Genomic DNA, 20,807 nt, shown 5'->3' with positions numbered 1-20,807 from the left:
GCTGCGGTCCCCCCCTGTTAGGCATCCTTTCCTCTAACGTAAGAGCTATCTTGTCTCAATAAACTACCAGTTGCCCTAACCAATTCCTACAAAATACACAACACCCACCAAACTTACAATCCTTCCTCCAACCTGACACCTGTCCTCAGCCCATCCAGCTGGCGGACATCGAGCCCGAATGGATCAGTCCAATCCAACAAGGTCCAACAGCTAATCCTCCTTTGGACATTACAAGCCATGTCTTGTGGGAATATTGGCTTTCTTGGGAAGCCATAACACTCCATTAAATTCTCATTAATGACTAATAATTGAGTATAAGGAGAGATCTCTTAAATTGGGAGATGGGCCTCTTTGACACCCGAGATGATCAGAAAAAGGATTCACATGATCACATGACCTTGGTCGCATAAATTCTAATAACTCTGATGCATATAGAGTATAATATAACATATACACGCTAATTATAAGTTTAGATAATAAAAAATTGGTTAACCCTTTAAGAAACATGCTAAAATAGATTTGAATCATGCATATATAATATTGGATAAATATTATACAAAATAGTCAAATAGATAGAAAATATTGGATAGAATGGATCTAGGCAAAGTGGTAGGCTTAAATCTCTTGTAGTTGTAGGGTATGTCTTCCAATTCACTCTAGGGTGACCTTGTAGCTAAAAGTCTCTCTCCTATCTCGTCTCACATATTAGATATACATCACTCTCAGGATGGTGAAACGTCTGATACGAATCAGGTTGCCCCATCCCTACTCAACCCAGTTGCTTTTATTCATTTTTATAGTTCTTTTACTAGTAATTAATCTTTCTAATTTTGCCACTAATCTTTCTCATCATGGTCCATTGTTTCATAATTAATATGCGTATAGAAAGCATGGCCAATCTTGAGGAGTAAGCAACCAAGTACTATTTGCCAAGATATATGAACTTGTCTTGTCTTTTCCTTTTTTTTTTCCCCTTTGTTTTCTTTGGTTATCTTAAGGAAGTAGGAGACATTTGGGAGGTTATCTTCTCTGCTCTTTTCTTCCCATCTCTCACGTTGGGGAATGATGAGCAAAAGTTGTGGAGAATTCTATTCCTTCCCAAAGCTCAAGGAGATCTCTCAGAGGGAGAGGGGGGAGAGAGAGAGAGAGAGGAACATAACTTGATAGATTTAATATAGACAAGCTTCTTTCTCCTTTTCCTTTACCACACTCTCTTTTTCTTTGTCCTCTCCATTCTTTGTTCCAAATTGCCTCTCTCTCTCTCTCTCTCTCTCTCTCTCTCTCTCTCTCTTCTCTCTCTCTCCCTCTCCTTCTGGCTCTCATTGCTCTCTCTCTTTTCCTAGATTTAGACAAGAGGAATGAACAGCAAGATTAGAGAGAGAGAGAGTTTCTTACTCTAAAAGTAAATGGTGGGGATACATGAGACGTAAGGTAGAAAGATGACATGGTGCAGTAGCTGCGACGACGTTGATCGCACCGTCGACAACCACTCAGCTTCGTCGACCACCGCCGTCATCTGCAAGAAGTTGCATGTTAACTACATCAAGAATTGCCCATCGTGTGGTCATCCGATCCAATGGGAAGAGCAGGTAAAATATTATAAACCTTTATTGCTCTACGATAATACTTTTTTGACAAGACAAGTGAAAACTTAATAGTACGTGTTTCGATTAAACCGGTGCAGCTCTAGAATTTAAACTCGGAAGAAATTTATACATCATGAGCCTCTTTTAACCATTTGACGATCGATTAATATATTACGCTGCAATTCTAAGTTGTTAACCAATGTAATGTATGATTTCAGGCTACTTCTTCTTCTGGCATCCAAGATTTGCCGGGATTACCGGCTGGAGTTAAGTTTGATCCATCGGACCAAGAACTTCTCGAGCACTTGGAAGGTAAGGCAAGGCCAGATACGCGAAAGCTTCACCCTCTGATTGATGAGTTTATCCCTACTATTGAGGGAGAGAATGGTATATGCTACACTCACCCTGAGAGATTACCTGGTAATGAAATATTTCTACTCTTTTTCCCCCCTTTTCTTAGATTTATGACCTTTCAATCCCTTCGTAATATATATATATGTATGTATGTATGTATGTATGTATAAGACCATCTGCTAATATCGGCGGCCAAAATTAACTTTTACAAGTTGGAATTGGTGAACTTCCATCTCAAATACTAAACCATAATATGAGTAAGTGTTGTAGGTCAAGAGTACACTCATGATAGCGTGCAAATATATACCTACAAGTTTTGTGTGTGTGAAAAAGGTGACATGCATATCCAAACTAAAAGCATTGATTAGATCTCAATTCCTATTGCATGACAAGTGATTGGTCGTCGAGTAAAATTTATCGATGTCTGCTGATGTTAAATGTTCTAACATTTACCTATTTCACTCTACTAATTACAAAACTTGTATATGAACTCTACTTCAAAGTGATCATATGCTAAGATACCTCAGAAATATTCATATTGTCAGTATGTTTTTTAGAATTTATCGCCTATAAAACAATAGGATTGCTTCTTCTTTCTTTCTCTTCTTTTCTTTTCTTTTTGGCCCTCTTTTCTAAAGCTTAACTGCTTTAGCGATCAACAATGATGGCAATTAATACTTTGCCTAAATTGGACTCGCAACAATAACTTGGGAACATCAATCCAGAAAAAGTAATACATATGTGTACTTCTTATTCAACAATTATTTGCATGATCAGAAGCAAGCTACAACATGCATGGTAGTATGAGATAATGATAGCTATTATACTAAGAAAATTTAGTCATTAACAGTACTGTAGACAAGACAAGAATCTAGTCAACTTACTGATCATTTGTTTGTCTAAATATAATATTGTACCAAAATTTATAGCTCCAAAGATCTGGTACTTATACACTCTCCTCCTAGCACATTGATATTAGACAACATTAGTTATGTTGGAGCATATTAAAACTGAGTTTTAATTGGGTGATCTTTTCATAACACCTCTAGATGCTTTAAAATTTTGAATATCTTACGACATCTCTTAAGAAAACAACGTACTGATGCATAATATTTATATATATGTCTCTACGATCAATTGTTCACACACACACAGAGAGACACATAACATTGCATGATATACTTCTAAATGCATATATAGGAGTCGGCAAGGATGGATTAATTCGGCACTTCTTCCATCGCCCTTCCAAGGCATACACAACGGGGACGAGGAAGCGGAGGAAAGTACACACAGAAGCGCACGGCGGCGAGACGCGGTGGCACAAAACCGGCAAGACGAGGGCGGTTCTTGTCAACGGTAAGCTCAAGGGATACAAGAAGATCCTAGTCCTCTACACCAACTACGGCAAGCAGCGGAAGCCGGAGAAGACGAACTGGGTGATGCACCAGTATCACTTAGGCTGTGACGAAGAAGAGAAGGACGGTGAGCTAGTCGTGTCCAAGGTCTTCTACCAGACACAACCAAGGCAGTGTGGGGCTGCGGCGGGGAAGGAGATCATAACAGTTTCGACGAAATCTAACTGCAGTGATATAAATGATCACGAGAGTGATAGCAGCAATGTTCTTCTCAGAGAGGCAAACATTGTGGGGTTCTACAATCCATCACTGATATCATACGACCAAGGTAGTAATCATAGAGGAACAACCTCACCTCATATGATACCTAATTTTGCAGTACATGCAAGAGGGACTACCTTTCTTCCTTAAGTACATTACTACTCGATCGACGTAGTTTAATTTGCATGGCATGACATGCATAGAGAGTAAGAAGGCAAAGAGATAAAGAGATAGAGATGCCAAAGGTTGCATGCATGCATGCATGCTCGTTGGTCTACGTAGATAGGAGAACAATTTACTCGTGTCAATAATCATGAGTCATGACTCAAGATAATTAGCTAGAGAGATTGCATGATTTAGCGAGTAATGTCGCATATGAATCGGCAATAAATTAAGATATCTGCTCTGGCCTGAGATTGTTGTAAGGATATTGTTTACTAAAACTCGTGAGATCCCTTAAGTGAAGGTATAAGATGCATGGTTAAATTATCTACAAATCCAATTTTTTTCAATCATAGATATGATTTGATTATTTCTTTTAGCTTCTTAACTGATTGTAAATTTGAGTTGGAGAGCAGGCAAGTTCATTCATAATGACAAGTAACTTAGCTACTGAAATAGAACAAGGTGAATAGCAAAAAGGTTGGTACATTTTTTAAAGGATAATTACAGCCACCCGTTGAATTATTGGGCATTTTCATATGGAACTCTTAATTTTTTAGTTTGTTTGTTTTTATTAAGAGCCAATTTTAATTTAATTAGACACTGGTGTGAGAACTATGTTACTTTTATTTAGAGGAAAGAAAGAGATAGATATTAAAATTAAAATGGTCATTTAGCTCCGTAGGATTGTGGAATAAGTATAAATGTATTCTAATATAATAAGGTTTATACTAGTATACTATCCAAATAATAGTTTATTTCAATAATGGTTTACTAATATCTACTTTTTATCATCTTCTCTTTTATTTTATATTTATCAATAAATTTTAATTATTATTTTGCTCGTAAAAAATATCATTTTATTTCCCTCTTTGTCTTCTCCTCGCTCCTCATCCACTAATTATATAATATATTTAAGTCTATTGCCAAAATATAAATTTATTATTTTTATATCATACCTAGTGCAATTATTATATCAATAATTTATAAACCAAGTTTAAAAAATGAGCACAATAAAACTAGTTTGGAAATGTTATTGCACAACCAAACTCCCCTAATTACTTGTCCCAAAGTCGCCGGCGTAATGAGAGATATAAACCCGGGAAGGTTTTTCTAATTAAAAATGCCAATAGACCATTAGTTTAACAGATCGAGGTGTGATTATCCATAGCTTCTATGAACAGATTAAAGAAGATTATATTATCTCACTCGAAATTGCCAATTAAGCAACGTTGATTCAGGAAGCTGATATTATTTAAAACCAGAGCATTGCTCCAAAGAGACTATGATTGCTAGCTAAAAAGTGAGGGAAGAAATAGTCACCTTTATAAACTCCTCTACTTTTAACTAGAATCAGTCACATTGTTGAACTTTATTCCCTAACTAAGAAACAGACCCTACCCTAAGTTACGGAACTTTATCTTTCGTATTTCACCACTCTAACCAACTGCTTCAAGCAAAAATGATAAGATGAAGATGCTTCAAAGCTTAAGCAGGTTGCCGGAAACTTTTCTCAAATTCTGTCTTCCATCTGTTATTCTTACTCACATTCACTATAATTTTGAAGATTATTGTAGGTCATTGTTCTTGTTCATTGTTCACAGATGCATGCCTAGCACCAAGACAGAGTAATAAAGGACCAAATCATTCTTGTACAGCAAAAAATAATTACATAAATTTGATGTTACGAGTGAAAAACCACAATCGAAACAACAAGAAATACCAAAAAGACTGAAAACCTCAAGACATAAAAACAAACTCACATAACCTCCTGCAAATCCTGCCACGTACATTTAATGATGGATTCAAAATAAACACGTATTCATGTCGTTGTAAGAGTTACTTGCCGATGACATGCTTTTCATACAAGGCAAGAATTTCCTTCTTGTTAGGATTCTTTAACTGTAGCAGCTGCGAACCAAATCCATTCTTTGTGAGTTCCTGTTTCAGTTTCAAGATAGTGAACTTAGTATAGTCTTCAGTTCCAGTCTCTTGAATCTCCTGGCGCTCAGTGTTTTTCTCCTCCCCTTTAAAAACTGAGCCACCATCCTCCATGTGAGTGTACTTGAAAGGGCTAGTTGTACTTTTGGATCTCTTTCTTCTTCTTCCGACATCTTCATCGATGTCCATATCATGTACTGATTCTGTGCCCATGCATTCATCCATCCTTGTGTGCCTCCCATGTGCGGTCCTTAGCTTGCTATCAAGTGCAGACTCATTAAGCTGGACAGACGTAAGTTGCTGCTGGAGGACATCGAGTTTGCCTTGAGTTGCTTGCAGCTGCAATGACAAGGTCTCCGCCCTTCTGCTAGCCTCTGCACGAGCTGCACGTTCAGTTGACAAAAGATTTTCAAGAACTTGGACTGTGGTAGACCTCTGCTCATTGTTTCGACCCAACATCTCCTCAATTTCTCTTTCACGCTCATCGACACTTCTCTCAAGTAATGCAACCTTGGAAATTGCATCCATCTCAGATTGACGAAGCTGCTCAATTTCGCACATCAGCCTGGCCCTTTCCCTCTCCAGGCTTTCAAGTTGCCTTTCAGTTCTCTCAATCAATGCCAATCTCTCCATCGCCAACCGCTGAACTTCACCCTTCTCCTTTTGTGCAGCAACAGCTTCTGCACGAGCTGCATCAGCCAACTCAGTAGCCCTTTTAGCATCCCTTTCAGCATCCTTGCACCTATTGTCTATTTCATCAAACTTTTTGCACTCAGAAACATACTTCTCTTGCAGATGGTTCTTTTCTTGCTCCAGAATTCTTAGTTGTTTCTCATGTGAATGAGCTTCAGCTTTTATAGCATCTAAGTTCTCACTCAACATTTTAATCTCTTCCTTCAAAGTAAGAGAATCTGACTCATGGTTCTTCCACTTTGACTCAGAAGCCTGAATACAAATTACCTCTATCATTATATAAGCATGAAAAACTTATTACTGCTTGTCAAAAAGAGTATAATTAGTACGATTAGTACGATAACATAAAGAAAATGGAAAGTTAAGATCTAGCATCTACCTCCAATCGCGAGATCAAGCTTGCAACATGCTTCTCAGATTGATTGATTTTTGCAGTCAGATTCATTATTTCTTCTTCCTATTGAATATAATCAGCAGTCATCAGGTTAACATGAGATAATAAGTTATGCAGAAACAAATAAGATCAGATAAGTTATACCTTCTCCGCTAGCTGCTGAGCCAACTCTGCCCTTAGAGCATCTTCCCTTTCTTGCACCTTCTTATTTGTGCGTTCCTGTGCTACTGCTGCTCTCTGCAGAGCTGTTTTAGCTTCTCCAACAGCTACTTCATATTTCCGCTTCCACTCTGATCCCTCCTCCTGAGCAGATTCCGCCTGTTCACGAACAGCAGCTAATCTTCCTTCACTGACATTTATCCTAGATTCTAGAGCAGCAAGTTGAGATTTTAACTTCTCCTCCTCAGCCTTCTGCTCAGAACTACTTTGATCATATTTATTCTTCCATTGGGCAGATTCACGTTTAGCAAGATCGAGAGCATTTGATAAACTTGCACACCGCTCATCTAACTTGCTGCATTTGCTTTGCAGATCTGCAATACGACCTGCATAATCATTAGAAATTTTTTGTTTATCACTGATAGCCTCCTCATAGCGTTTCAAATATTCAGTCCTGTGCTTCTCATTTGCCTCAAGCTGCTTCTTAAGCAATGCCAATTTATCATCACTTGAGGTGCATTTCAATCGCAGGGCATTCCTTTCAGTTTCGATATGATTCAGCTGCCTTTTGAAAAGGTCCAGCACAGGTCCCCCTAAGCTGTATGTTTTAAAACCAAAATAAAGAAGAGGATAATTAAATGTACAGTAAATTGTCCAGAACTTGAACAACAATGGCACCTATTGAATTGGTATCAGGTTTGTCATATGTTAAAGTCAGAAAAATAAATCTTACAGACCAACTTAACCCAACCTGATGCAATTATTAATGGAAGGAATCAAAGCTGCAATAGTATGAAAGGAGAAGCTCATTTGCGAAATGAGTAATGCATCTAAAAGTTTCATCTACAAGGCCACAGAGCTTGAAGTATAATTCAACAAAAGCAGGAAGAGGGGCTAACCACTGTTGTAGGAAAACAGACAGCTTCTTCCACTTTGCTGGACCATGAGAAGAAGACTCGTATTCAGAGAGCAGACTGTCCAAAAGCTGCATAGATTCAACAACTACCAACTTATCTACTCCAATACTGTTACTAAGAAAAGAGATGGAGAAGCATAAAAGCATTGACAAGAGTATAAAGCTTCAGAGTTCGATCTGTTTAAAGTCAGAAAAAATAATAACAACTGCGTGCTAGATGCCATTCCATACAAGACAGTCATATCAAAAGCTTGATATGCCATAACATAAGATGCTACACGAACTAGCACGATTGGTACTTGCCACAAAGGAAACAAAGGGCTATACAAGACTTTCCTCATTTAGAATTTAACACCAAAGTTCTTTAATATTTAACTTCTTGTTTTAACTTACTAGCATTGTCTGATACTGAGTAATAAAACATGAGAATCAGACCATATTAATCACCAAATACAGAACCAACAAATGTATGTATTAGCTGATATAGTTGCATCAACTTACATGGGATACCAAATGTATCAATAATCATAAAGAAGAAGAAAGTTACAAAACACTTTGAAGACCTACTTAAGTTTGTTGTAGGACATTAAAAATAAAAAAGATCATGTCGTATATTAAAGTAAACTAATGTAAACAAAAAAGTCAAGTAAACTACTATAGTTATAAAAAATGAATAGTTCAAAATAAAAGCCACATAGATCTATATAAAAGATTCAGTGTTTACTATCTAATAATCTGCATTCTATACTTAATCCACTTATAGGTAGCTATAGTATGCCACGACAGGCAGTTCTCCTGTGTACTCACTACATAGTAGAACTATGCCTTGGACCTATTCTGATGCAACTGATTCTTGTTGGACAAGGAACCACATTCACACCAGGTTACCCTCTAAGCAGCCTGAGGCTGACTAGGCATATATGAAGTAAAATTCCAGTGCATGATGATAATGGCATATATTAGAACACTTACACGAATCACATCATCCAATTTCGCATCAGGAACATGACAAGCTGCTCGCAACTTTGCATCCATGGCCTGTAAAGTGTTCGAACAATGCAAATCTGCCTCTAGGAAAGCATTTTTCTTGTAGTCCTGCACAGCATGCAGTAAACAAATCAGTCAGCTACGTTGTATCTCCAAATAAGTAACCAAGAAACAAGTCTAATTAATTGAATGCTAACTATAAGTTTGGCAAATGGAAATTATTTCTTCACACATGGAATCTCACAGTGCACAAGTTTTCACTGGGCATCCAGAAGAACCAATATCATCTAAGGGTTTTATTTACGAAATATAGAGCTTCCAAATTGACCACAAAGTTCTTTTTTTGTGCTTAATTTTTCAAGCTTTGGCAGAAATGGATTGGTTTCCACAGAAAACGGTCCAAAATCAACACCCAAGTTCACTGCCCAAGGCTGAAATGAGCAAGATATGTCTTGACCTGAATTAGACCAATTTGTAACATACTAAAATATTGGTTCTAATATTTTACTAGGTTGGCCCACTCTTGACCAAGATATCCAAAGTAACGGGTATGAACAGAACCAGAAAATGATATCCGACAGCTATAGTACAAAAAGCAAGCTTACAAAAATATTCACTAACAAAAGGTAACAAAAAGTAACAAAAAGTCGAAAAGGTCTAATGTTATCTTAAGAGGGAATATGAGCCAAGCTTAAGTGGAAGTTTGCCTAGGTCCTCTCTCAAAAAATTCAGAGTTATACAAATTTAATAGTATTTGCACACACACAATTTGGGAGACAAAAAACCAATAAATAGAATGTTTCAAAACCATCTGCTATTGAAAAAAAGTTGTTTTGCATTTCATAAACACAAAAATATTTGGATTAAGAGTTGGCAATCACCTCAAAGGCCTTTCTTAAAGAGCTATGTAGAAGCTTTTCATAATTCGAACGTGTTGATCCAGCTCCCACAGCACAATCAGCAAAAACTCTAAGAGCTTTTCCAACAGCGTCTTCATGTGCTTCTCTCAAAGCAGCCTAAAAAATAAGCATGAGTGAATAGCAAATTTCCAAGTAGGGGCAGTCAAAATAGCATCAGATATAGCAACCAACCTCTTCTGCTGGTCTTGTACGGTCAAAAGAAGACATATAAATTTCAACTGCAGAATCATATGCCTTGCGACATTCTGCCTCTTCAACATTCTGCAAAGTTAGCTAATATCACTATTCCAACATCAAGAAGATATGGTTGAATAACTACTAAACCAGCTGAAGCACTACTAAGTAGCAACGTCCATATTTCACTTCAGCAAGGGATACAAGTACTATAGTGGAAGTACACAACTCAACGGAAACAATTATTAATCAAACAAACAACCTACTTTCTCTCTTTATATTCCTAAACAAAGAGCTTCATAACCAATATAAAAGCCACTCTCGTTCACTTATAACTGAACATCTAACAACCCACAGTATCATAAATACGTAAAAAAGGGACAGCAGAATAAGTGAGAACTGACAACAATCAACTACAGCATAGGAGTTTGGAGTAATCTTTTCTCTAGAAACAGCCCAAACAGGTCCAAGAATGAATCGAAAAGTGGTAGATGTGCTAAAGGTTTAGTCACCAAATGACTTGAAGTTTTAAACGATAACTAACCTGCCATGAGGATGAAATTGTAGGGACAGCACCACTATTGATAGCATCCAGAAATGATTGTGTGATACCAGCAAGGATTGTACCTGTCATAATGGTTGCTCCAACCTGTTTAGGTCTAGTTCGTTCAAACACGAACTTTGTCAATGCATCTAAACCAGATCTGAATTCTGGACGTAATCTGTCTATCTGCAAAAGATGACAATGGAATCTTACAAATGGATTAAGACAAGTAGGGATAATGCAACATTAAAAGGTAGACTTACAGGAATTTGATCGAGGCGTTGAAGATCATTTTCATTGTTCACAGGACGCACAAGTGTAAAGCATTCCCTATCTGGAAAAAGAGCACGAATGGACTCTCTGATCTAGAGAAAAAGATAAAATAAATGTAAGTACTACTGATCAATCAACCTTACATGTCATGCAAGAAAAGTTTATTTAGTACCTCATTCTTGCCAGATATATCTTTTCCTCCACCAAACATAGGTCTTAAGGCTAGTTCAAGGTAATCACGTGGGGTAATTTTCTGATTTTCTTCTGTTAAGTCCAGATAGAAGTCCTAAAACATAAAAATATAATAACAAAAATCAGTGGGGCACAAATTTCCAAATTATAAACAGCAACAACACAGAGATCTGCGAAAAGTACAAGATTACACCTACCCTCAATAACCACACAAAGACCGGAGAAAATTGTCCAAGCTCGGATGATGTAGACCTTCCACCAGAGGCCCTAACACGAATATGTTTTGTCATTTCTGTGACGAGAGATAAACGGTCAAGTGCAGCTTCGTCAATTCCACCCATCTGCAAAAAAGAAATGAACATAAATAGTTAATGCTTCTGTCCTCTAAGTATGCAGATAAATGAATATATGCATCAAGCTAACAGAAGAGAATCATTCAGTTCCATACTTCGATTAAACATCTCAGTTCAGAGCATGCATACCTGGTTGTAAATAAACATGCTCGACAATAGAACAGCCAAAGAAAATATTTGAGTACTGTACGTCCCCTGCCAGAGAGAGAGATGAAATAGAAATTTACATACAGCAAATCGATACAACAGAAAGTCAGAAACTATTAGGTAATGTAAAACAAAACAAGAAACACTAGCATTGTATGGTGTCAAGCATACATACAATGCCAGATAAAAGAAGTCATGAAATAGGAAGGCGAGAACTTCCCAGTGTAGTACTAGACTACTAGAACTCCAAGAAAAAATATTGAAATAATAGAATATTTTCAAGCTCCTCAGACTTAGAATGGCATTGTTGATAACACACAATCCTTCTAGTGTCATATAGACCTGTACCTCCCTCTAGAAAAAGAATATAGCTACACATCCAACTTATATACATAATTCATAATTAAAATGACAGACATTTTAAGTGAGAATTTGGTGCGTGCAGTGCCCAAATACATAAACAAAAATCACAGAACAATAGAATATAAGTGTTTGACACAGACTGAAGGAAGAAAGCTAACCGTTTGATCATATGCATCAATCCCTTCAGTATCCAGCAATAAAAGATTGTACTCAGTTCCATCAAGAGCAGTTCTCTTCAATGGTGCACTCCACATCCAAAGCCCCTTGGTGCAAGGTCGATGAGTAGGGGCTACTTGGAAACCACTGGTTCTTCCTATAAGCTAAAATTCCGACACATAACAAGTTAATGAAAACATTTGCTCAAAAAAGGATAATTCTCAGTTGTAGTAACCCAATAAGATAAAATGTAAAAGTATTATCATCAGCAAACAAATTAATGCCCACAGTTAACATACGAGGCCGAGGAATATATTATTACTAGTCCAGGATACCTGAAATATGAAGAAAAAAATTTGTTTGACCTAAAATAGGCAGATACCCACGGTGATCGAGTCGGATTTGCCATCCCAATCTTAAAATTTGACATGAAACCAAAGAGCAGCATAAACCCTAGAAAATTGGCATCAACCAAATTAATATAAAAAAATACATCAAATTGGCTAGGAAAAATTTACCTGATTCAAGATAAAGCTCTTTCCCTGACGAGCGCGACCACAGACAGAGACGACACCGATGGGTCCTTTGACGAGATGGAGCGCCGCGACAGCCTCCGGGTCCATCTTGAACACGCCATTCTCATCACAGTAGACGAGGCGTAGCGGCCTCGCGGGGCCGAGGGAGGTGGGGCCCTGGCCATTGCTCGCGGAGGAGGACGAATTGGGGAGTCCGTGGCTAGGGTTTTGAAGTTCCGGTCTCGGAGAAGGGGAGGAGGTCGACGACGACGACGACCCTCCTCCGCCGCCGCCGCCCCGGAATCCGAGCATATGCATCATCTCTTCTCCGCTTCTCGCAAGTTCTCTCCTACTTCGAGATCTCGCTCTAGGTTGTGGATCGTCTTCTTCGCGTTGTTATTGGTACTCTTTTAGCAAGGGAAAAGAGGAAAAGAGAGCGTGCTGGAAAGGTGAGGTTTTTAAATGGGGAGAGGGAAATGAACAACGAGCTCGATCGAGTCGGTAATGCCGCCGCATTGGACGCTGTCGCGTTATTTTAACGCGCACAATTTTCTCGAGTAATTGTCAAATTTTGGGCACGTTTACAAATAAAACCATCAATTATACGTTTATTATATCTTAGATCCTGATCTCTGTCCTTTAAAACCAAAAATACTGGGTTCTATTTACAAAACGTTACTACAGATAAACCAGGCCCAACCCAATTGTGGCCCATCTACTAGTTCATTCGGACCATCTCAGCTTCCTAAACATATTGGGTTTCTTAATATTTTCCAATTATATTTTACGATATGCAAGATATAAAAGCAACTAAAATATAAAAGGAGTGCAAGGAAATGCTTTGATTCTTAAATTCGTATCTCAGGATATACGAGATATATGCAGTTGAGTGCAAGCAAACGATATCTATTCCAATGGAGTAAAACTCCAACTTGCTTGCCCTTCTCTTCTTCATGCCTTTCCCCTAATTAAAGGCATAAGCAACTCTAATCTTATAACAATAAAACAAGCAAGTAGAGCTCAAAGTCGCTTTCGCTTAGCAACAAGCTTAAGTAAATGAAACGAGCTCGTGATGATATATGAGATAAAGCTTCAGAAGTGCAATATAAGCATCCATGGCCAAAATGTGAAGAGAGAAGAGAAGAGAAGAGGGGAAGGAGGAGGAGGAGGAGGAGGAAAAGAAGAATAGAGATGCTGTTAGATAGAGAGTCCATAGATTTGGTATTAGTCCCGTGTGGATTGGTGATATTGTTTGGATACCATCTCTTCCTCCTCTATCGGATCTTGAGGCATCCACAGACCACTGTGATCGGATACGAGAATCATAACAAGCGAGCATGGGTGGAGAGGATGTTGAAGGTTAGTCATTTTTTCAGTATTCATATTCTCATGGCTCTTTGCTATTCTCATTTTTTCTTTAAATTAAATAAAAATAATCATACCAACCGAGTGTTTCGAGTTTGGTTACGTACCTTATGTATTGATGATTGATGTAATGAAAAATAGGGAACTCCAGAGGAAACGGGGTTAGCACTGCAGGTAATCTCAAGTAGCATCTCAGCATCAAGCAACTTGGCCTCGCTCTCCATCGCACTGAGCTCCCTAATTGGGACGTGGGTGGGAAGCACCTCCAAAGTGTTCATGACCGAGGTTATCTACGGCGACACCAGTCCGACCACCTCCTCCGTCAAGTACGTCGCTCTTCTCATCTGCTTCCTCGCCGCATTCACCTGCTTCATCCACTCCTCCAGGTATAATAAATTATACTGTAATTACACCACTATTTAGATAAGAATCTAGTAGTTGCTCTCGGAGACAACCGGCTAATCATCGCCAACAATCTAAAAAATGAGTCGTAATCATGGAAACATAACGTTCTGATGGATAAAAGTCTCGCTGGGCCAATCAAACCCATAACTTTTGTCATAAGTTAGTAAAATTCAACCTCTAGCCTATACTAATATTTATGGTCATTATGTATATTATATATATATATAGTTAGTTAGTTAGTCAACTTAGTGTAACTTATTTATACGGAAAAAAAAACAATTAATCTGACTAATAGATAAAAGCATTGGAATGATATTAAATTAAAAAAAAACTTACCTGTGATAATATCGACTGTTTTAAACTTCTTAATTTTATAATAGTAAATTTTAGCTCTTTTACTCATTTAGCAATTATTAAACACTTATATTTAGATGTGTGCTATTATAAAATAAAAGCATATATTTTGTATACTCTTTGCGTATAATTTATGTAAGTAATATTTATATATTTTTTTATTAAATTTGGATGTGTAACTCGGTCAAATTTAAAATATATTTTTTGCATAGTTTCTACATATCATTTTGTCAAATGGGTAAAATAGTTTATAACGTGTAATCTAAAAATTGAGGAGCTCAAAACTGTACCAACTAAATAATTTTTTCATGCAAATTGCCTCTTATGTTCTTTAAAAGAAATTTCTCTTTTTTATTATTTTGTTTCCCTTGTGAAAGTTTGGATTTAAAGGGTGAAATATATATATACATATTAACAGGTACTTCGTCCATGCCAGCTTCCTAATGAGCACCCTGGACTCGGACATCCCTGTGAGCTATGTCCAGACTTCAGTGATAAGAGGTGGAAACTTTTGGGCGATGGGCCTGAGAGCTCTCTACTTTGCAACCACCTTGCTGCTATGGATCTTTGGGCCAATCCCGATGTTCTCCTGCTCAATCTTCATGGTGGTCATACTGCACTCGCTTGATAGCAATGCAACTCCACTGCACCAGTTCCAGTTTACCTCAAACACCAGAGGGTTGGTTAAAAGAGTTCCAAGGCCTCCAGGCCAAACTCTTTATAACCCAGTCTACTCTCCCACTTCCTACTAATTAAGCTGAGATCTCTGTACGTACTTACTCCTCCACAACCTGGGAGTGCACCGTTTGGTGTTCTTTTTATTGCTATTTGAAAGTGTTTGCCAATTTAATTAATTAAGCATCACATAAGCTTTGTTGCAAGTCCTAGCTTTCCAATAAGTCCTAGCTCTCAGGTGGTTAAAGTTGTGATTGATTCTCCTCCTAGAATGTTTTTTTGCTTTTGTCCTTTCCTTATATCAAAGGTGTGTTTTAGAGCATATGTATCTATGTATCATTGCTCACAATATTATTAGCATAGTTATCATAATCGGATCAGGGTGATCGAATCGATGAACTAATCACTAAACTGATTCAATTTTATTATTATACCATATAGATAGTCGATCAAGTAAAAACTAACTGACCCGGTGATTGAACTGATGAAACATGCAACCTAGCTGATTTTTGGTAAAGCAACCAAGTCAACTAATTTTACAAAATTACAAAATTATTCTTAATATTTAATAATTATATTTTATATTATAATAGTATATTAGTCCTAACATTTTAAAAATATTTATTTTATAACATATATGTTATTTTAAAGTTAGTTTTATTTGCACATATACCCTTAAAAAAGTTCCTTATTTTATTTACTTATATATTTATCTAAAGTTCATATTTATATTTATATATCTCAAAATATAATTTTTTGCATGTATCTTAAAAAAAAATTTACACAAATACTACTTTGAATAAACTATTATTAAAATCTGAACAATTGAAATATAAAAAGATAAAAATATTCTCATTCTAATTTTAAAATATTTCTCTAAGTTAACAGTATTTTTTAATATTTTATATTAAATAACTTAATTTAAAAATAATAATAAGAATATCTATATAAATAATATTTGTTTTGAATGATATACATACAATTATACAATTTTTATAAATATTTATTATTTAAAAAAAAAACTAGCAATCTGAACAGGTGAACATAGGTTGAACCAAATAATCCAATAACTCGATCCATGACCGGGTCAATGTCCGATCTGATTCTGATTCTACTCAGATAATGACTTTATTGTCTTTTCGTATATCTCGACCCTACTTTGCTTAACTAGTGATATTTCGAGCCTGCAGACAATTGATGTCCGTTTATCCACTCACCCAAACCCAAATTGTAAAATCACTTAACCATAGGATGCAATATGCAAAATTCCCAGTGAGGCAGCAGCACTCCTAGGTTACTAGCTTTTAGGCAAACACGGTTACGGAATATCTGGTAACTTTTACTTTCAAACAACAACTCCCATCATGATATCATCTGATCAAAGTAATAAAGCTGTATGATTACTTACTTTAGCAGTAAGTTTTCCTAGGAAATCGTGGCCCCCAATATAAATAAATAAATACATATATATATTGCTAAGCTTTCACTCTCGAGTGGGGAGTACTCACTAGTAGTAAATGCTGGGGGGTTAAGTGCCACATGCTCCTATTAGATGATACACTAAATTACTCCCACGTCACCCCCCATCTCTAAAAGCTTGTACTTTCTTAATCAATTTTGGGCCCCATGCTTACCAATCAAATCGGTACAACGCATTTGGTGATGATGTGAGTCGTGAGAGGATTTATGCCTCAAATGGATGAGTGTGATACGGAGTTAGGTTTGGTTCCACAACATGGTAATGGGGATTAAAATACGAGATATAAAAACTTACACTGCTCTGCCTGCCAACCTAAGTTTTTAAAGTAGTTGTAAACCAATCGATTTCATTAACGTAGCACCAAAGCAGAAGTTATCAAGTCTATTCAAGTAATTAGTGAGTCATCGATAGATTCCTGGGCTGAGGAATTTAAACATGCATGTCTGTATTTAAGGCTCAAATGAGAAGGTTTAACGGTCTGTAGGGTATTTAGGCTGCACACTAAGGTCGACTGTTCTCATTTATTAGATTAGACAATTGTATGGATCAGCTTTGACGCATTACATACAATTTTAACCTCCTATATATTTTTATTTATTATAAAGATAGATAAAACTCCTCCTCTAGAATTTTAACTACAAATATCATTAAAATGATATGGAAAATGACTTAAATATATTAATTTTCAAAAAAATAAAAAGTAAAATATTCCCTATAAAATCTAAAATTGTTTACGTAACATTCACATATTCTTATTATTTTTTAATAAGTAAGAAGGCCAATTTGTCCTAAAAAAATAAATAGGATGGCGTAGAAATAAGAGAGAGAGGTTATGAATGTAAATATAATTATCCCTAATTTAACAAGACAAACACACCTAATTCCATGCCTATGTTAAGGTAGGGCTACAAACCGAAGTGTTTGTACAGTGGACCCATAAAAGGAATCCATGCCGCCACTAAGCACAAACCCAACAAAGCCGACAGCCAGAAAGAAAAATTTTAAAAATAAATAAGTAAAGGTGGTGCAATGCAAAGTTGCAAAGCTTCCGGATTTTTTAGAATTCTTTTTATATATAGTACCAAAGTAAGTAAGCCCCCTCCCCTCTCCTACATTTTATTTATCCAAAATAAATTGCTCATAAATTTAGATATTTATATCTGTTAAGAATTGGATCAAATTATTATATTATTTTTATTTCTTATTCTTTATGATATATTATATATCTAAGAATGAATTATTAATTTGAAGGTTATACTTTGAAATGAATTAGTTTACGTCTTAATAAGACGCATATAATAGTTTACCTTTATTTTAATATTTACTTATAAGATACGTTTGGGGTGGCCTTTATTTCCGTAAATATAATTTGGAAGAGGGTTAGTTTGGTAAAAAAAACTCGATTTTTGGATGCGGTCGGGACGACGGGTTTCTCTCCGCGTGGCGGCGCCCACCCGAGCCCATCATGGCGACGTGACCCGTCCCGACTCGGACCCAGGCCCGGCCGAGTTGGACCTACAACCCGCAGGTCACACCCCATTTATTTGTCCCCGAGTCTGGACCCTGACACGCCAACTAAATCAGTGGGCCCCCTTTTTGGTTGATAATTACTGGGGCCCACTTCGTATCCGAGTTGTTAATTATATTTTATATTCATTATCAGTTGGGTTAATTAATTAGCCCCCTTTTTTTAATATTAAAAAAAAAAGAAAAAGAAAGATATTTGAAAGCAAACCTTAGACATTGTTAATCCGAGGGGAAGAAATCGAGAAGGTATGAGAAGGTAAGAGAAGTGGGATCGTGTGGCGTTCCGGCTTATCCGGGAGTTCTTTTTGAGTTAGTTGGGAGTGAATAGATTATGCTTATAAAGACCCAACCCCTGATAAGTGGAATCATATATTAGAACCATAGAAAAAGAATAATATCAACTCGTTCATTTTATCTTTATTACTGTTCATACTAAAAATTATCTTTAGTTAACTATAAACTATTTTATCATTGCTACCAATTAGGTAGCAAACAAACACGGCAAGTACTTTTGGTAACCCACAAACTTAGGATTTTTTTGGAATCATCCTAACAATAGTTTTGTTCTTTTTTAATTGGGTGTTTAGCGTTATTTAACCTACGATTCAAGTAGTGAATTATATTAGTTGGTTGATGGGATAAAGACATTGGCAATGATCACAAATGTGAGGTCTAAGTTAAGAATCACGAACAATATAATACAAGAAAGAGCACTCTCTCGAATATTCACGTGGCATTTTAAGGCTTTAAGCCCAATCTATCGTGGAATAACAATAAAATAAGAGTAAGGCTTATTCCAGTATAAACCTAGTAAATAATTATTTATCTTAATACTAGAATAATGATACTTATTTATCTCTCTTCTCACTTTTACACTCACAAATTATTTCAATTTAAAAATTACTAATTTGTCTTTGTGAAATTTCATTTAGATAATATTAGGTACCATTTGGTTACTCTATAATAAATATTATTTTTGAATTAGTTATCTCTTAAATATATTTTTAATTAAATATTGTATAAGATAAGTATGCTCATATGATAGCTAGCATATTTATTCACTATTTAAAAACCAAATGCGAATTCTTACATAAATTTATTCAGGTTACTTATTACAATAAAGTACGAGTAAAACTAATATACACATAATTTATATTTAAAAAATATGTATAAAATTATCTTTAAAAAATATCTTACGCACAAATTATGATTAGAAATCTAATAAAATTTTAATATAGAAGATTAGAATATCTATAGTATTATCGGCGATTTTCCACCCTTACAAGTGAAATGTTTGCTTGGATTAGATCTCGGTGCGACAAACATCTCTGACAAATCTACCTGCATTGGATTTTCCCATGGCTAAGAACCAAAGGGGAATAGATCACTTCGATTTGCCCAATCATATGGAACCATGAATAAATAGCAATTATCCTTTGCTCTCTTGTGTCACATGCACTACTTGTACATGCCAAACATTTCTTTGTCTTATATCTTTGGAACCACTCTAATAAGGAATTCATTTTGTTTCACTTTACAAAAGAATTTCCACCTCTCCTTTAATTAATTTTAGATAATTAAGGAGGGGTGGTTTAAAATACAATTTAATATAAAATAGTAGAATTTGAAATAGTGAGAAACATATGATAGTACTTAACTTGATGATAAAAAAAACTTTACAGTGGACTAAGAAACGTCAATCTAACTACAGAGCCTAAAATAATTGAGGCAAAAAGTTTGGTCGTTGGTTTTTTTTGATGAACAGCCTCCCCTGTTCTCCCAACAACAGACACGAACGAGGCAGTATGTAGTTCAATAGTCACGGATACGTCGTGCATAAATGGTATTAATCCTTCTCTGACCCATCCCCATGCACTGGAGACTCACATCCAGGTTGCAATACCTTGTCTCTTTGTCTCTCTAATAAGTCACTTAGAGCTAAGATCCTGTTTCTCGAGTTAACGATAAAGAAAATCTCAGAGTCCACAAGTCAGAGGGAGTGTTATATTTTTGAGACAGGAATCAAATATTGCCTTAGTAGATGGTTTTATGTTTCTCGTATGGAATATAATATAAATTATACGTTCCCTTGTTTTATTTGTACTGTGAGTTTTTGAAATGAAACTGATACGAGTAATGGGCCTAATAAAAATGTAGAGAAAAAAGAAGAAGAAAAATAGTCCGTGTTCTCTCTCCCCATGATATGAAACTTTCCAGCCAGGAAACAAAAGAAGGAAAAGAAAGGAAAAAGAAAAGGAATCACACCCCCCGGGAAAGCAGAACGGCTCTACGTCTTGTCATTTGATGTAGCATTAAATAAACAGGAGCCCATCGCATAAAAGACCTACCATGCCATCCTATCCCCCATCCCATCCCCCACCCAAACTGAGAGAGAGAAAAGAAGAAGAAGAAGAGAGAGAGAGAGAGAGAGAGAGAGAGAGAGAGAGAGAGAGAGAGGGAGAGGGACAGAGCACTCACTCTTTTCCCTTCCGGCAGCTACTGCAAGCAGCTCTGCCCCCTTGCTCAGACCCACCGATAAAAGCGAGGAGAAAGTGA

The 20,807-nt window shown here is 36.4% G+C and overlaps 3 protein-coding genes across 4 annotated transcripts; 2 read left to right on the top strand and 1 right to left on the bottom strand.

Annotated features, from left to right (window-relative positions):
* The first annotated feature begins 884 nt into the window (after positions 1-884).
* LOC140762420 (NAC domain-containing protein 73-like) lies at positions 885-4,078 on the top strand. The gene is made up of 3 exons (XM_073100251.1): positions 885-1,589; positions 1,805-2,006; positions 3,141-4,078. Exons 1-3 carry the CDS (start codon positions 1,440-1,442, stop codon positions 3,704-3,706), a joined length of 918 nt encoding a protein of 305 aa, XP_072956352.1. The 5' UTR covers positions 885-1,439; the 3' UTR covers positions 3,707-4,078.
* Positions 4,079-5,242: 1,164 nt separating this feature from the next.
* LOC140762345 (uncharacterized) lies at positions 5,243-12,922 on the bottom strand. Its single transcript, XM_073100122.1, has 14 exons — positions 12,449-12,922; positions 11,933-12,094; positions 11,394-11,459; positions 11,109-11,252; positions 10,892-11,005; positions 10,710-10,811; positions 10,447-10,632; positions 9,900-9,989; positions 9,690-9,824; positions 8,794-8,916; positions 7,805-7,890; positions 6,891-7,503; positions 6,732-6,809; positions 5,243-6,604 (listed from the first exon to the last, which is right to left on the bottom strand). Exons 1-14 carry the CDS (start codon positions 12,764-12,766, stop codon positions 5,558-5,560), a joined length of 3,264 nt encoding a protein of 1,087 aa, XP_072956223.1. The 5' UTR covers positions 12,767-12,922; the 3' UTR covers positions 5,243-5,557.
* Positions 12,923-13,479: 557 nt separating this feature from the next.
* On the top strand, positions 13,480-15,450 carry LOC140762493 (uncharacterized). Of its 2 annotated transcripts, none has more exons than XM_073100439.1 (3): positions 13,480-13,804; positions 13,952-14,196; positions 15,006-15,450. In XM_073100439.1, exons 1-3 carry the CDS (start codon positions 13,637-13,639, stop codon positions 15,319-15,321), a joined length of 729 nt encoding a protein of 242 aa, XP_072956540.1. In that variant the 5' UTR covers positions 13,480-13,636; the 3' UTR covers positions 15,322-15,450. The 2 variants fall into 2 exon arrangements, with proteins under 2 accessions (XP_072956540.1, XP_072956482.1); XM_073100381.1 differs by having other exon boundaries at positions 14,988-15,450.
* Positions 15,451-20,807: the final 5,357 nt, after the last annotated feature.

Source organism: Typha angustifolia, chromosome 1, assembly GCF_048772165.1.
Source record: "Typha angustifolia cultivar Huaian chromosome 1, ASM4877216v1, whole genome shotgun sequence".
NCBI classification, from domain to species: domain Eukaryota; kingdom Viridiplantae; phylum Streptophyta; class Magnoliopsida; order Poales; family Typhaceae; genus Typha; species Typha angustifolia.
This window is presented reverse-complemented; position numbering and strand designations above follow the sequence as displayed.

Bases quoted from the DNA above. Each gene is read 5' to 3' on its own strand.
- LOC140762493 (XM_073100381.1), top strand. From the start codon at position 13,637: ATGCTGTTAGATAGAGAGTCCATAGATTTGGTATTAGTCCCGTGTGGA. The intron at 13,805-13,951 runs GTTAGTCATTTT...AATGAAAAATAG, and splicing joins GGGTGGAGAGGATGTTGAAG to GGAACTCCAGAGGAAACGGG. The intron at 14,197-14,987 runs GTATAATAAATT...ACATATTAACAG, and splicing joins TGCTTCATCCACTCCTCCAG to GTACTTCGTCCATGCCAGCT.
- LOC140762420 (XM_073100251.1), top strand. From the start codon at position 1,440: ATGACATGGTGCAGTAGCTGCGACGACGTTGATCGCACCGTCGACAAC. The intron at 1,590-1,804 runs GTAAAATATTAT...GTATGATTTCAG, and splicing joins CGATCCAATGGGAAGAGCAG to GCTACTTCTTCTTCTGGCAT. The intron at 2,007-3,140 runs GTAATGAAATAT...ATGCATATATAG, and splicing joins TCACCCTGAGAGATTACCTG to GAGTCGGCAAGGATGGATTA.
- LOC140762345 (XM_073100122.1), bottom strand. From the start codon at position 12,766: ATGATGCATATGCTCGGATTCCGGGGCGGCGGCGGCGGAGGAGGGTCG. The intron at 11,006-11,108 runs GTAGGTGTAATC...TTTATGTTTTAG, and splicing joins TCTTTGTGTGGTTATTGAGG to GACTTCTATCTGGACTTAAC. The intron at 10,633-10,709 runs GTAAGTCTACCT...CATCTTTTGCAG, and splicing joins AACGCCTCGATCAAATTCCT to ATAGACAGATTACGTCCAGA.